The sequence below is a fragment of the Aythya marila genome (genome assembly GCF_965140915.1).
Source record: "Aythya marila genome assembly, chromosome: 1".
Lineage (NCBI taxonomy): Eukaryota > Metazoa > Chordata > Aves > Anseriformes > Anatidae > Aythya > Aythya marila.
Genome location: NC_139042.1, coordinates 89,592,388 through 89,609,134, shown reverse-complemented (window position 1 = coordinate 89,609,134; position 16,747 = coordinate 89,592,388). Strand labels below are relative to the sequence as shown.

The 16,747-nt window shown below is 39.4% G+C and overlaps 1 protein-coding gene across 2 annotated transcripts in view; it reads right to left on the bottom strand.

The window, feature by feature from the left end:
* Positions 1-16,747, bottom strand: part of USP9X (ubiquitin specific peptidase 9 X-linked) — a 99,852-nt gene that overhangs the window by 62,847 nt on the left and 20,258 nt on the right. For both annotated transcript variants that reach the window (XM_082778699.1, XM_082778698.1), the window contains exons 2-9: positions 10,604-10,857; positions 8,544-8,689; positions 8,150-8,229; positions 3,158-3,270; positions 2,161-2,379; positions 985-1,100; positions 485-736; positions 270-408 (exon numbers count right to left, since the gene is read on the bottom strand). In XM_082778699.1, the coding sequence (XP_082634825.1) occupies positions 270-408; positions 485-736; positions 985-1,100; positions 2,161-2,379; positions 3,158-3,270; positions 8,150-8,229; positions 8,544-8,689; positions 10,604-10,699 (1,161 nt within the window). In that variant the 5' untranslated portion in view covers positions 10,700-10,857. The remainder of the gene's footprint in view (positions 1-269; positions 409-484; positions 737-984; positions 1,101-2,160; positions 2,380-3,157; positions 3,271-8,149; positions 8,230-8,543; positions 8,690-10,603; positions 10,858-16,747) is intronic.

The window sequence follows — 16,747 nt, the reverse complement described above, 5'->3', positions numbered from 1 at the left end:
AAAAAACATGCTATTCGAGGATCCCTTTTTAGAGCACGTTTTTAGCAGCACTGAAAATATTTCTTAACAGAAGCTTTGAAACAAATACAGCATTTTTCACAGAAAGATATTAAAATGACTTATTACTATGATGCAATACCTACTGTTTACAACATGACATATGAAAACAAGTACTGTACAAGATCCATCGTATACTGCTCCTTCTACAGTTTAAGCGATAAGAAGGAAGAGAACCTATTCAGTGAATTATGATGAAGAGGAGAACTTACTGCCATTCTTTCAGCTGTGAGCCATTCTTCCTCTTCAGGATTACCATGCCGATGGGTATAATATGACACACTGGTTATTACTTTGTTAACTTCATTTAGTGCGTTCATTTTACCATTGAAAGAAGAAATTTGTAACAACCTGTAAGAGAAATTAAACGTAAGAAGTGTGAAATAAATATTAATGGGATCATATCATATTAGGAGTAGCATCTTACCTAAGTATCATTTTTAACCTAAATATTTCTAAGTTTTTTACAGTTTCTTCTTGTCCTGGAACTCTTGAAGCTAAGTTCTTTAGAGATTTGATTATCATTGACAGAGCATCGTTTTTGGCTTCATTCTTTGCTTCTTTTTTCAGTTCATCATCTGTTAAATTTTCTAAAAATTGTGGAACCATTTCTATAATTGGAAGGAAGTATTTCTTCACTGTATGTAATGTTAGAAATTCATAACATTGTCCAAATGGCCTAAAAACAAAGAAAAAAGTGATCAAATGCCATAATCAATAGTTGTATAATATTAAGATAGTAAGGAGCAATTTATTCTAGAAACTTAAGTCTCTTTACAAGCATGCGAAACATCAAAGTTAAAGGCAACTAGTTAAGAGGTGTGGCAATGGGAGTGCTTCAAAAGACTCAGTTTCGTACTAATTCATTATTCTATTAAACATATTTGGAAAACTTGAACTATGTAACATACTCTTTAAAAAACTTACTTAATGAGAGCTGCAATTATCTGAACATTCAATGCTGATCCACTCATGAAGCGATCATGCAAGATCTGAAATCCATTTAATGTGCCAAACTTGTTGATAAGATCTACTAGCCAACCCTGAAATATAATAATCAGTTATTATCTGACTTTTACAAATAACCATCTAGAAGTACTTTTAAGTACCTATCGGTAACAAAATTACTTAAAAAAACTATTTACAGAATAAACTGTTAGAAGGTAACAATTATCAGGGAATGAGCCTATATTGTTTAAATATTCAGTTTTATGGAAATGCTTAGAAATAGACAACTCTATTTTTCCCATTATCATGGCAAACATACTGTATGTTATATATTCAGGGAAATTTAACAAATATATAAGAATTTAAATGCCTGTACTTCAGGCTTGGCTGCTAAATTTCTACAGAAAACAGGATGATTCTGATACTCTTTTCTGGTCCTGGATGTGATAATGCTGCATAAAAATGCAGCAAGAACACAAAATAACATTCTTACAAACAAGGCTAGCAATGCAAGGAAGTCCAAGGACACAGAGTTCTTTATCTTCTGTTCTCACATATCAATAGCTACCAGTTCTACTAAAAAGAAAAAAAAAAAAGAAGAAAGCAACAAAAATTTAATTCATGTATCTCCTGAATTTATACCAATACCAGTGGGCAAACAATACTGAAAAATTCAGACCCGAGAACTGAAATAAATTACTGATCTGAACTGCCAGTTGGAAAAAAAAAAATCCCTAGCTCCCATCTTCTGGAACTCTAAGAAAAGGGAGGGAAAATTCCTATGTTATCACATAATCCCCTCCTTAAGATGTGTCACCAACAAAATCTCATTGAATGAGAAGTTAAATCCATCACCTGGCAAATACAAGCAATCACATTAACACAGTAGGAATAGCATTCCAATAGACTTGTGCCAGTTTACCACAGAAACACAACTCGGTTTCATTGTGGACCAAAGACTGAAAGAGTCAGAAGAGCAAGCATGTATTAAATCATGATTGATCGAAGAGTGAAAAGCAGCACAACATTTTACTGATATACAAAAATCAAGTACACCCCCCTACTCCCAAACACTTCTCTATGGCTACTGGGTAGCTAGGTAACAGTAGGTAATAAAATAAGCATTTCAATATTCAGGGCTGAAAAAGCTGATACCTTTGGTGATCGTGGGTCAGGAGGACGGGCATAAAGTTCATCTTCAGCAAGCTGTACTCCTGCAGGAACTGTTTCAGAGGGACGTGTACCATTGTATAGATGGAATTTGCAGTGAGGATTTAAGGCCATGGCAAGAAGTTCAAGAAGGGGAAACCAATCCTGGGACAGCTTGGCCACACAGAGTTCAACTAGTCGATGGGTGTTGTTAATAATACATCTCTATTAAGAAAAAACAAACAATATGGCAGGTGACTACTCCAACATGAACTATAAACTCTGAACCATTTGCACCTAGCATGCAGAGTTGCATAAGAGTTTTACAATGCTGTACTTACAACTTTGTACTTCCTCCAATAAAGGGTTTAAAAAAAAAACAAAAAAAAACTTATATCTGTTTTCAGCTAAAAAGATAATTTGGGAAAAAGACCCAAATATTTTTGGTTATTTGAAACACTCACAAATCAACACTGAACTACTGACTTTTCTTTCTTCCACCCATCCCTCTCACAGATTTCAATTTGCTTATCAAGATCTTTACAGTTTCTCATTTGGCACCTGACCAGCTGTCCAAGAGGCAGCTTTTCACATTCAAGTAGCTGCTACAAACGTTCAGAATTTAAAGACTGATGAAAGCTTTTACTAAAAAAAAATAAAATGAAGTTTTCATACTATGCACATAAAAATAAGCAGGTCTCTTCTCTATACATCTGACCAAAGACAGTCTTGCGAACAAGAACTGCCATACTGAACATTCAAAGTTCAGTTCCTGTCCATATCATCTTGTGTTTTATTCCCTTCCAAAGACACCAGAGGCAATAAAGATGAAATAATGATGCAACAAGGGTGATTTTTCCTCCCAAGAGCCACGTATATGAGAACATTTCCATTTCCCAGTTGTGATGATTTCTGACATTCAGTCTCCTCAGTCACAAATGCAGTCTCCATTCTCACTTAAATTATTATGTTTTTCAGAAACAGAACAAACAAAACCACTTACATGGATTTCAAACTTCCAGCCGCTCACTGCCTCATCAGTAAGGATTTTTGTGAAAGATATTGTTAACCCATCTCGAAAAAATCGCTGGCATGCTTCACTTTTGACATCAAGGCCTATTTTAAAAGAAAGAAAAAAAAAGAAAACCAGCCACAACTATTACATATGTAATTTCATTAGTTGTTACACAAACTTTTAAATACTGAAAGTAGTGACTTAGACATCAAAGGTTTGGTGTCCAATGTTTCAGAGTTATTTTTTAAGAGATACTTTGTATGAAGCCAAACTTAGGTAAGATTGAATGGACAAAATAAATGGTGAATTAATGTTCTAGTAAAGACACCTGAACAACTGCACTCCTCTAGCTTATTTTTCAATTATTTTGAAAAACATGATAGTTTTTTGCCATGCTTGTGAAACTAAAGGTATAGTAGCAAAAATCAGTACAGTATTTTCTTTATTTTTATCAAATTGAAGTTCTTCATACTCGCAAACAACAGTACAATAAAGGTTCCTTTCAAAAGTGATCACATAACATCTGTCCACCATGGTATTATTACACACCATAAAGCCTTTCCAAACTCTCACAACAAGGCTTGGCAGTCTATGTTTACAGTGGGTGCAGCTCTAGTAAAGCAAGAATCTTTGGAAAGTCACTGTTACACCTTGAGAACTACACCAGCATTCTCTCTTCTACCACTACTAGAGGTGCACGATATACACTGTGTAGCCAACTATCAAAAATTCCACATTAGCTTCCCATCTAGCTCAGTCTGACACCTGCACATTATAACATGGACTCTGCCTCAAACTTCTACATTGGTAGTAAACAAAGGACTTTAAGTTAACTCCCCAAGAGCGTAAAGATGACAACTTCAGCCTACATACAAAGAAGAGGACAAGAGAAGGCATCCAAACCCACTCAACTTGACCTAGAGGAAATGCTCCTTTCAAATTTAACAATGAACTTAGTTCTCAAACATAAATTAAAGCATGCCCTCAAGTGATTTTGATGTTCCTCTGAATACCAGTACATTGCACTAAAATCTCTAAAACTTTCAAGTACTTCCAGCACCACCTCCTCCCACAATGGTGGGACAGCTTCAGTCAGCAAGACTTTTCAAATGAAGTTTAGGAACACCAAAACAGATTATGTTTCAAAATGCATTGTCCTTTCTGTGTTTCACTGAACTTGGGAAGAAAGGAAAGCTGGAGAACCTTGAAAGGTACCTGTGTAACTAACTCCTGGATATAAAATGACCTTCTACCTTCTTCCACAATGCTCTGTGCTGCTGAAATAATATACGCTACTCATGGAAGGAACCAAGACTGGGTATCTACAAGGACAGGAGAATCAACAAAAGCAAGGTACAGGAAGACAGCAGGGTGGGAGAGGAAGGAAGAGCAATCCAAGGGCAGTGAGAAGAGAAGCAGCAGTTCTATTAGTCACCTGGTATCTACTGCTTGAATCAGATTCAATATCAGTAACTCTTAGGTAAGACCACAAGCAGCCCTTTCTCGCTCATTTTCCAAATTCTGAAGGCAGAGAATGATGAGGAAGAAAACAAGACAGAATTGCATGCATGCAGCTCTGAGCTGTGTATTCAGAGAAGGGTTGTGCAATGAGAAAAAAAGTAAACATGAATTAAAAAGGCGATGTGCAACATACAGTAAATGCAAGCTGCAATTAGGGGGATTGGAAAAGGAAAAGGTGGAGCACCAAAGCCCCAAGCAGAATCAAACAGCTCCTCTCTAGGACTCCGGATTTCATAACTTCACAGCTGGAAACCCCCAAAACCTGAGCTGGCTCCATGCCTTGTTATGGCACTAGGCCTGCAAAGTCCCCCCTAAACCTGAAGCCTTGGGCAGTACAGCAAAGGATCTTTTCAGTGGCTTGGCAAGGGCTGGCTCAGGCCCTGCAGAACAGAAGATGACCTGGAGCTGATAAGCCCTGAGGAACACGCACTTGCCCATGGAGGCAGTGGCTACACATGGCACTCGGATTCTAGCACCTTGAAGAACTCTTAATTATCACAAGTATTTATGTTCTGAAGTATTTAAGTACTTAGTTAAGTTCACTCAAGGGTGGTCCAACAGAATTGCAAGTGGACATCCAGAAAGATGATCTTTAGAAAAAGCCTTCTTTTTTTTTTTTTTTCCCCTTCATAGGTTCTAGGGCCTGCCCCTCTACTTTTTCACCCTCTGTAAGTCTTTGCAATTCAACAAAGCCAAAGATTTGGGATAGAAATTGAAGGCTTAAGTTATGTGGTGAAATCTCGTTTCAGTTTCAATAAGCTACAAATTGTTAAATTGCATTGCACCTTGCTTGTGTGTGTTGTGCAGAGATGTTTTGGCAGCATGTTAAAAACAGAATGTAAATATTACAAATAACAAAATCCACAACAAAGACAGCAGTAGAGAGCCGATGAGATTTTAAAAGAAAGAATGAAGAATATTCTAGCCTATAAAAAAAACTAACAAGAACCATTTTTTCCCTTATAAATTTATAGCATCCAAATCATTATGACATTTATTTCTGGAGCAAGGCCCATTATTCAAAACACTTTGTAAGCATTCCAGAATTATGTGAAAATAAACATCAGTATGGCTGTTCAATGCTGTTTTTCAAATAGAAACTCCAGACTATCACTTGATAGTCTTATGGCTTGCTTAATGAAGAATAATTCATTGATGTCTACACATAAAGAGATAATCTTCCATAAAAGCAAGCATTTGCCAGGAATAATGCAAGTCACAGTCTAGACAGGATTCATACTACTCTGTCAAATTTGCTCCTTGCACTTGAACAGAACAATGATGCAATTTTGTTCTTAATAAGTACTTTCAATTCTGATAAGTTCCTTTCAATTTTAGTTCCTGAAGCAATTTCAAGAGGATGCAAACATCACCATAAAGACAGGGTCACAATGAAAGAAATTACTCCAGAGTCACTCCAGAAAGCCAATGCCCATGGCCACTGGCAACATCAGGAAGAAAAGCTACTTAGGAACTCTAACCACTACAAAAAGGTAAAGGTGCTTGATTAAACAAAATAAAATCAGTGGGCTCTAATGAGTTACAGATCATAATAAAAATGTATGCAGTTTAACAGTTGGTTAATTTTCAATTTCTGCTTTCAGTTCTTGTCTTGAAATACAACACCTCCGGTTAAAAAAAACACGTCCATAGATAGGTAGCAAGATGTCCAGTTCCTGATCTTACTGAGGTAGCAGAACACATTTTCCAGTTAAGAAATTTACATAAAAATCGTTTTTATTACTTCTTGAAACAGACAGCGTCAGCCAAGTTCTGAATTAGAAAAGCAGTGTCTGTTACAGCAAGTGAGCAACCTACCATATGCCTTGAGAACTGAAACTTGTTTTAAAAAGAAGTAAGTGCCATCTTAGCCACTGCACAACTTCAAGTATCACGGGAAAAAAATAAATCTATAATGTAACTAACACTATAACAGTTAAAAAGCAACTATTTCTAACAGCTTTCATGGAATGACCACACAAAGGAATTTAGAGGGCAAGAGGAACATTAATTAAATAGCAATGCAGCAGCACTTTTCAGAACTAGACACTGATTTAATAAAATCATACTGTAGCAAGTACATGCTTAGACTTTCACTGTTTTTCAGAGCTTCAAGAGGAAAGAAACAGATGACTGGGAACTTTCAGCCATGTATGATGCTTTTGTGAAGTACAATGATGTTAAGAGTAGCCAAGAATCTCATTCTGCTCATATTACTTCATTGCATTGCGCTGACATGTTTTTTTGTTTTGTTGTTGTTTTGTTTTGTTTTCATGACCTAACAGCTGGCAGTACATACATCTCTCATAAATAACAAGCAGAAAAAAAATTAAGGCACTGGTAAAGGCTGCATTTTCTTTCTGTAAGTTGCCATTTCTTTTGTTCCTGAACAGGTGTGATCTCGTAAAAAAAAAAATTCTACACTCTCCTTAAAATTCCTGCCAGATCTCACTACATGCAATGAAAGCCAATTCCAAATGCAACTCCAGCTGATAAATCAGTGTTAGCAACAGCGTATAATTAACCTATTTTGGATCACCTGGGTGCAGCCTATCTTTTGTTTCTCTAGAGCTCCAAAGCAAAAAAATACATAGAAAATACATTAGGATAACCAAGAATTTAATGACCACAGCCAGCTTTTTATTCTTGAAACTGCCTAAGAATAACCTTTATCATCATAGAAATGAAGTCATCCTGGTCTAGCTATGTCACAGTAAGGAACAGGCACTTTGTATGTCACTATATATAAAACACAACTGGCTGGTAAGTATAGATAGCTGAGAACAGTATTTTTATCTGACTTGAGGTATTACATAAACACTGGAGCTACAAATATTGTCCAGAACAACCTTCAAGAAACACAACTTTCCACAACATGGGTCAAATTTGTCAATTTAGCAAACATATACTCAATCCTGACAGGGAACTATCCTAGTTCCAAGTAAGTTAGCTACAGCAAGCAGTATGGCAGAATTACCACTAAGTCATGCTGTTTGATGCTCTAACTTTTCCTCTAATAGTCTCAAAAGCATCTATATGCCGAAGTTGAACAAAAATGCATAGCAAGATATTTGGAAAGCTAGATGAGCAACTTGGTTTTGGAAACAAAAAAAAATAATTCTATAAGTGTTAGTATCTGTTATGAAGACCAAACCCAGTAGGTCTGATATCTAACTGAATACAGAGAACAGGTAGGACAGGAATGACAAGATTTTTATTGCTGTGAGCTTCTTCAACCTTGCTAATCATACTGCATAGAGTACCTAATTTCTACCTACATTGATGTCTTTTTTTTTTTTTTTTATATTAAAGTTTCTGCTTTATGAGGGTTCTGCATGCCACTCACATCAGGGCTGTAATGGTAATAATTAAGAACTTTTAAGCCTCCACCAGGAACTCAAACGAACTCAAGCAAAGATTTGGAGTGGTCCAAATCCATTCATTGTTTTTTCAGCTTACCTTTTTTACTCAGGTCAATAGCAGCTTCTAGAAGAACTTCTAATTCCCCTTTCGGCAATACAGGAACAACCCATCGAGGCCTATATTCAAAAGCAAAATAAAACAAATCCACATAACTCAATTGTTCTTCTTAAAAATCAGGAATCCACAATCCTTTGTAAAACTTTTAATATAGAGTAAAAATAAGCATTTTTAAAAGCCCTGATAAAGACTCCACTTTTCAAAAAGATAATAATTTGAGCCTCTCTTTACAACTCTAATCCAATACAATAAGGAAATTCAAGAAATCCAGTGAAACAAAAGTGCACAAATCCTACTTCTGCTGTCAAGACAGTTGCACAAGTAATCTGCACACACTGGAAAAAAAAAAAAAAAGCATGGAGTATGAAAGTACCTGTTGATCATGTCATCCAACTTTGCCAGGTCTGTGTGTGGAAATGCAGGCTCCTCATCTTCAAGCTGGGGTGGAGCATCTCCTTGTCCCTGCTCATCAGGCGGGGTAGCTGGGGAGTTCTCATTGGAAGAATCAGGTGAAGATGTCTAAAATTGATGTAGAAAATACTTTTAAGAACTGCGTGTACTCCTGTGCCACTTATTTTGCCTTCTTCCTTCACATTATATTTCAAAGAATCACTTGAACTATATGCCTATTATCACACAGTGTAATAAAATAATTTGATTTTAGATCTATTAACAAAAAATAATAGAAAGCATACAGCATGTTTATTGTTTTATCTTAATGGTTTAAGAATTTATGTACTTTCCCAGAGAGGAATTTTTTTTGAGACTTTCTTTCAGTCACCTATCGAGAAGATGAAAACAGACTACCTGGATGCTCTGTTTTTACATATCTTCTGAAGAAAATATGAATAATTCAGGTAGAAAACCTTCAGCAACAGCACAGAAGGATCATGAAAATATTTTCTGAAAACGTTTAAAATGAATACTACTGCAGCTGACTACTAACCAACCTCCAAGCACACAATTAGTTAAGCCCATTTTGATGGGCTGTGCGAACTACAGTGTGTTTTGTAGATGCACATTTATTTGTGTACAGAAACAGTATGGATTGTTTGGAATTTGAAATTGAAAATAAAGGTTCAGATCAGAAGAGCAAGATCAGAAGACAAACGAGGACCAAAAAGACCAAAACCAAGACAAACGAGGACCAAAAAGACCAAAACCTCAAGATTTTTTTTTTTAAACACATTATACTGGATTTGGCTGGCATGGAGTTAATTTTCTTCACAGCAGACCGTATGGTGCTGGGTTTTGGATGTGTGACCACAACAGTACTGATAACACGCCAATGTTTTAGATGCTGCTGAACACTGCTTAGAGTGTCAAGGCCTTCTCCATTTCTCACTCTGTCCCCACAGTGGGTAGCTTATGGCTGAACAAGAGGCTGGGAGGGGACACAGCTGGGACAGCTGACCAAAGAGATATTCCATACCCTAGTGTCATGTTTGGCAATAAGACTGAGGGCAGTTTTTTCCCCAGGGGAGCACCAGGCTGGGGACTAGCTGGGCATCCATTGACTGGTGGTGTGTGACGGCTTTTGCATCACTTCCTACTCCTCCGCCCCTTCACTTATTAAAAATGTCTTCATCACAACCTGCAAATTTCTTCACTTTCTCCTTCCAATCCTCTCTCCCATTCCACATAGATGGAGAGAGCAAGTAAATGGGTGGGAGCTTACCTGTTGGCCCACCACATACATACCAAGGAACAATTCATTCTCAAGAAATAACAAACATTAAATCCTACGATATTAAAAAACCATCACCTTCATACTGCATTAAATGAAAAAGTGTGGCTTTTCTTTTAACCAGGCTTGGTCACAATGTTTAAATGCATCTTTTCCTTTTTTTTTTTTTTTTTTTGCCTGACAGAAAAGCATCATCACATTATCATGTAGTGTATCTGAAAGTTTTTAATTTTCTTTTGAAAGCAGGATATCACGTTAAAAAAAAAAAACAAACAACACACTATGGGGTTCAGGTAGTCAAGAGCAATGAACACAGACTTAGATGAAGCTGATAATAAAGAGATAGCTATGCCCATAAGCTCTTTTACCCCAAAAGTGCTTTTGCAGAACTGAAGTCACAGAGTAGCTTTACCAGTCTGTGGCAGACACAACAACAATGCAGTTCTAAGCAATCTTCCAATATAATTCCAAGAACACTTATTTTTCAAAATAAATATGCTTGAAAAAGCTACGCCACTGCCTGAAAAGGCAGCATTTTTTGCATGCTCCCTAACAGTACCTAATTTGCCAATGGCACTGCCTCCATCCCTGAAATTCCTTTTGTACTTCCAGAAAGAAAAAAAGAATAGCTAACTTCACTAGACATCTCGAGGACTATACAAACTCACAGTTCAAATAAGTCATAAATGCCATCTGTAAAGAAACGACTCCTTTATTGCTAGATAACTTGATAGTCAGTAACATACCTGATTCTGCTGGAGGGGAGGCTGGGACTGTCCATCAGGAGCCTGGCCCTGGCTATCATTGCCTCCTACCGGAGAGCCACGAGTCGTGGCTGTCATACTCGACACAGGGCAGATCTTTGCAATTTTGTCTGCTTAAGTAGTTGTTGTGAGAGAAGAAATTATAGTCCACTTAGTAAAGTTGAAGTACCAGCATATGCTTGCCTTAAAAAGCTCCAACTCAAGAACATGCCATCTTGCAGAGACCATTGCATAACCTGAAAAAAAGAAAAGACAATATGCTACATTGCCACATACATAAAAGAAAAGTAATCTACACCTGGAAAAGAGCACAGCAAAAAAAGTATATACTGCTATAAAGGATCTTTTATTTTAGACTTAGTATTTCTTTTTACTGAGTGCAACTGACATCAAAAGGTAACAGTTGAAATATTTAACATGATTTTAACACTCTAAGCAAAAATTATCCTGGTAATTACCGTTACACCACCGAGAAACTGACACACAGCCAAACACATGCAGCTGTTTACTCTGACACAATGGTGCTTAAACTGCTACAGTAGATTTTCAAATGGGATTCAAGGCGCTGATCTAGGCCCACAAAGAAGCATACCTCATGACCTGACTAAGCGTAAACCAGCACATCTGTTAGCTTTTCCAATATTCTCTTCCCGACTGTGTCCAACTGCAGCTGTCTGAGGGGAGCTAAGGGAGGTTGTTTCTACTTCAGTTCAGACTAACACAGTCTGCAGCCAACCTTCTGTAAGCACACCAGTATTCATTCTGGGCATCTGACCTGTATTCCCTTGTTCCAGCTCCAGCACGTGCCTATGGAAACCTGGATCTGTCGACTTCTCAAGCCCACTACAAAGCTCATCTCACCCCCACCAAGTATTTTAGGTGATTAGATGGAAGTGGGGATATCAGATTTAGTTACTGATGTTGTAATAACAATATACCAACAGTTCAATAATTGTTACATATTTAAACTTCACTATTTATCATTTAAGTAAAAAAAGTTTTATTATTTATTTATTTTACTCTATAATAATTTATCAAAAATAGCAGTACTAAGTTACACAAACAACTACGTACTCTATCACAGGGCACTACATAACCATGTTATGTTCCAGACCAACTCAGACTTCCAAGTGCTACATAAACCAACAAGAGTACTCAACGTTTGGGGAAAAAAAAAAAAAAAAAAAAAAAGTAGGGTGGTAGAAAGAATTCTCTAAGCTTTCAGGAAGAGTGATTTGGCGCTGCTAAGCTCCTGATTCACAGCATCACAGCACGGCTGAGGCTTGCAGGGACCCCTGGAGGCCACCTGCCCAAGCAGGGCCCCCCAGAGCAGGCTGCCCAGGGCCGTGCCCAGGTGGGCTTTGGAGATCCCCAAGGAGGAGCCCCCACAGCTCTCTGGGCAGCCTGTGCCAGGGCTCCTCACCCGCACAGCACAGAAGTGCTGCCTGCTGCTCAGAGGGAGCCTCCTGGGCTCCACGTTGTGCCTGCTGCCTCTTGTCCTGGTGCTGGGCACCACTGAAAAGGGCCTGGCTCCGTCCTCTTTGCACCCTTCTGTCAGGTATTGAAGCTTGGCTGCAGATATTCAGAAAAGAGCTTCAACATGAGCCAGCAGTGCACCCTGGCAAGTCAAGAGGGCAAACCAAGTTTTGGGGTGCACTAAACACAGCATAGGCAGCTGGTCAAAAGAGGCCAGGAATAGAGATTCTCCATCTCTAGTGTTGGTGCAGCCTCACTTTGGGTATCATGAGCAGTTCTGGACTCCACTGTGACAAAAAGGATGTTAAGGTCCTTGATAGCATCCAAAGGAGGGCAACAAAGTTGTTAAAGGCTGGAAGGCACGTCCTGTGAGGAGAGGCTGAGAACACCTGGGTTGTCCAGTCTGGAGAAGAGGAGGCCAAGAGAGACCTCATTGCTCCCTGTAGCCTCCTGAGGAGGGAAAGTGAAGAGAGAGGCACCGGTCTCTTCTCACTGGTAACCAACAAGAGGACATGCAAGAACAGCACAAATCCACCCCAGGGGACGTTCAGAGTGGACATCGGTAAAGATTTCTTTCCTGTTAGGGTGATCAAACATTGCAACAGGCCTGCCTGGTGAGGTGGTTGATGCCCCATGCCTGCCCCCATTTGAGGCATTTGGGTAAGGCCCTTGATGGTAAGTTTTAACTTTGGGTCAGCCCTGAAGCAGTCAGCCAGTTGGACTTGAAGATCTTAGAAGGCCTCTTCCAACTCAACTGTTTTATTCTACTCAGGTTAACAAGTTAAAGTTTCTGCTGAAACACTACGCATATTACTAATTGTTTCATTACAACATCTCACACCAGTTCCTTTTCAACGCTGTCGCTGTCTTTCTCTAATACACTTCAAAATCCTTTCCTAAATTGTGCAAATTTGCAAGGCCGGTTACAAATACAGTGCAAATTTTGACCAAATATACCCCTCCTCCTCTACCCGGCCCCTGATCTTATTATCACCAACAAATTTAGAGAACTCTAACATTGCCACTAAACTAATGCTTGCATCTGAACAAAACTGTGTCCTTGGAATACAGTCAATTGTAATCCATCCCCACCCTTCAGGGCTTACATTCATAGAGTTTACTAAGCCTGCTAAATCTAGAGCAAAAGGCATCACCAACTCAAGTTTTCTTCAGAATGAAACTGACTTTTAAAATGCAACTTTAAAAACTAACTTGCTTTAATTGGTGTTCTTTTTTTTTTTTTTTTTTTTTTTTTTTTAAGTGCCCTCATCTGAGTATTTTTCTTCCGATGAAGTTCAGAAAGCTTGCTAGGTAGAAAATACCAGCATGACTAAGTTTCCGACCATGTGAATACAGGCTGTACCACAGTTCAATGCACTCAGTTCCTCTGCATTACCTGACTGAGGCTTTTAAGTGCCTGCATAAGCCAATGAAATCAAACTTCTGCCAACTTACATTGTGTTTTTCAACAGCCCTAAGCCAACTCTATGACCACAATAAACACCTCTCTCCTTCCTCAACAGGTCTGGTCTGCAATTTGGCCGCATAAAAACTTGTGCTGGCACATTGACTGAGGCAGCGAAGAGGCCGGGAGGAAAGGGTGGAAATCCTGGTCTAGGCTGCCCCTAAAATGCAGAAGGAAGCGACCTCTGACACCTGGGATTCCCCTACGCCTTGCGTGCCATGCGAGCTGCTTCCGTCTCATCTCCTTCTGATTCGAATTCTTTTGCTCAACTCATCCTCAAGTGAACCACTGCAGAGTATGGGAAAAAAAAAACAAACACTGATTATTTTTCAGCTTCTGTAATTACCTGAACTGGAAACACTGCAAAACCACAGAATGCTCATCCGAGTGCTAAGCCAGGACAAAACTGCAGCTCTCCCGTTACAATGACCTTGCAACTAGCATGGACTTACACTCAGATTTTGCCTCTGTGCTTTGTTGAAAAGTCTGGGCAAAGCGTTCGTGTAAATTAATTTCTGCCCAAGGCATGTGATGTAATTTAACCAGGAGACAGAAGAAAACGAGTAATTGCATTGACCAACTTATTCACAATCTTGCAAATTCACAGGTTAAAACAAGATCTGTGTAGTAAAAATACCCAGAATTCTGTAGACACCAGCAAATACAGAACATTTACAGAAATGACTTTCTGGTGCGTCTTCTTCCTTCTACATAGTGACTTTTTGCTGAAGACACTAATCATGACAGTCTATGTATACTACTCATACTATATTCCCATTCTCCACAGAAGCTTATTTTGGGAGAAGTTCACCTGGTTTGGCCATGTCAGAATACTTAAGATAAGGACAACTGCAAGGACTGTTCACTTCCCTCTCCTCTTCTCCCCATTATCTCTGGGATATACTCAGAAATACAGAAGTAACTTCAAGCTCTACGGCAGCTAACTGAAACCACTGCACCTCCAATAAGCAGTCTGATTGCTTCTTACAGTATCCACGTATTTTAATTTTTCCTTCTAATTACAAAAGAAAACATGCTTTTGTAAGCACAAATCATTATCGATTTAGGTATTTTAAGCAGTAGTACATGTAAAAGGGAGTCATTTACCACTTCAGGCACCAATTTAGCCATTTATGATATAGAGAAGGCATCGAACCGCACACCCTCACAGAACACAGTACTGCTTTCATCTCGGCATTATGTTTTATTAATTATAATTCCGTCAAACCAATTAACCATGAAATTCTGAATTCCCATCATTTCTTTAATTCAGATTATTCACTTGCAAATGTTAAGAATTAAAACTCACTAACACATAGTCCTACGAGGAGCGGCTGAGGGAGCTGGGCTTGTTCAGCCTGGAGAAGAGGAGGCTCAGGGGTGACCTTATCGCTCTCTATAGGTACCTCAAGGGAGGCTGTGGCGAGGTGGGGGTTGGTCTGTTCTCCCACGTGCCTGGTGACAGGACGAGGGGGAACGGGCTTAAGTTGAGCCAGGGGAGTTTTAGGTTGGATGTTAGGAAGAACTTCTTTACCGAAAGGGTTGTTGGACACTGGAACAGGCTGCCCAGGGAAGTGGTGGAGTCACCATCCCTGGAAGTCTTCAAAAGACGTTTAGATGTAGAGCTTAGGGATATGGTTTAGTGGGGACTGCTAGCGTTAGGTCAGAGGTTGGACTCGATGATCTTGGGGGTCTCTTCCAACCTAGAAATTCTGTGAATCTGTGATTCTGTGATATAGTTTGGCTCAGCCCGAGATTAACCTTTCCACCTAGTTATAATTAACCTGTCCATATTCACACGGAAACTGATGCAGTGCCATCCCATTTTGAGCACACAGGTAGCCCAACAGAAGCAATTCTAACTGCCTGTATTCAGCTGAATCCTGTGGAGACTTTGTGCTAATTTTTGTCGCATTTCTACTAGAGTTGATTTAGGATTCAACCTACCAAGCAGTGGTTTAAAGAAATTACCATCCTCATCCAAAGGCTTTGAATGGATGTCTTGATACAGTGGCAGGATGGAGACAAACACCTATTACCTGCCCCGCTAACTATTCCATTGTTAATCAAGCAATGCACGAGGCTATGAAGACAAATAAATCCCCTTGACATTCAGTTTTGACTGCCAGCTGAGCAAATCCTGATTCGCCGTGCTTCTTCCCATTTCTTTACATCATGCTGATCTGCCATTAAATTCCAGGTAAAGTTCTGCTTCTGCTGGGGCCCTGCCACATCAGTCACACTGGGAAAAGACGACCGCAGCTTCGACTCCACATGCTGCCCATGTGGCCACTGCAGGCAGTGCTCTGCCCGTGTCAGGGTCTCTGTGCTGAGGAATGAGAAATAGCTCAGTGTGGTTGCACACCTATGCCTCAGCTGCTCACTCCCTCAGATGTCACCAAAATACCCCATAACACAGAGCCTTCCTCCCAGGTGAGCTACATGTACTCTCAAATCCCAGAAAGAAGGAAGTACACGGGGACAGATGATAGCAGCAGACCTCAAAAGACAGCTCATCATTCGTGTGCGTTACTGAAGCCCTACCTTTTATTTAAATGGATCTGAGTAGATATATGAGCAAGGATATGTGCCCCAGTACTAAACCCATTGGATGTGTGGTAACAATGTACCCCAGGATACTAACCTACCTGACAGGTAAGACTAGAGCTTTCTAAAAATCACACAACCGTGCTAAGAATTTACAATGAATACAACGAGTTTTTCCCAACATTTACAGCTATATTCCTGTCTTACCAGGATCTCACAGAAGACGAGCTTTTGAATCGTAGGTACAAAAACTGTAACTGCTGCAGTACAAATGTTCGATTGAAAGGTATCGCAGCCTCACTTCACAGAGGGTTCTGGGAACTGCCTTCTTCAAGTCCTCATAAATACCGACTCATCACACGGGTCGTGACGTGCTTCTCGGTTAAAAATTCTAGACTTTGGAACCTGACCTTCTGCCCTATTCCTCCGTTTCTATCAGAACACCTTCTCGTCTAGAAACAGGTTCCCAGCAGTGTAACACTGACCTAATTCAGCAGTTACATTCTATACACACCCCCACAGACTTATCATTATCCTCCTTCTCTGTGCCTCGTATCTTTCAGGAAGGAGGAAATGATTTATATCATCGGCAAATAAAACCGGTGGTCCCAGCAACTTGCTCATTAACACTGACAGGC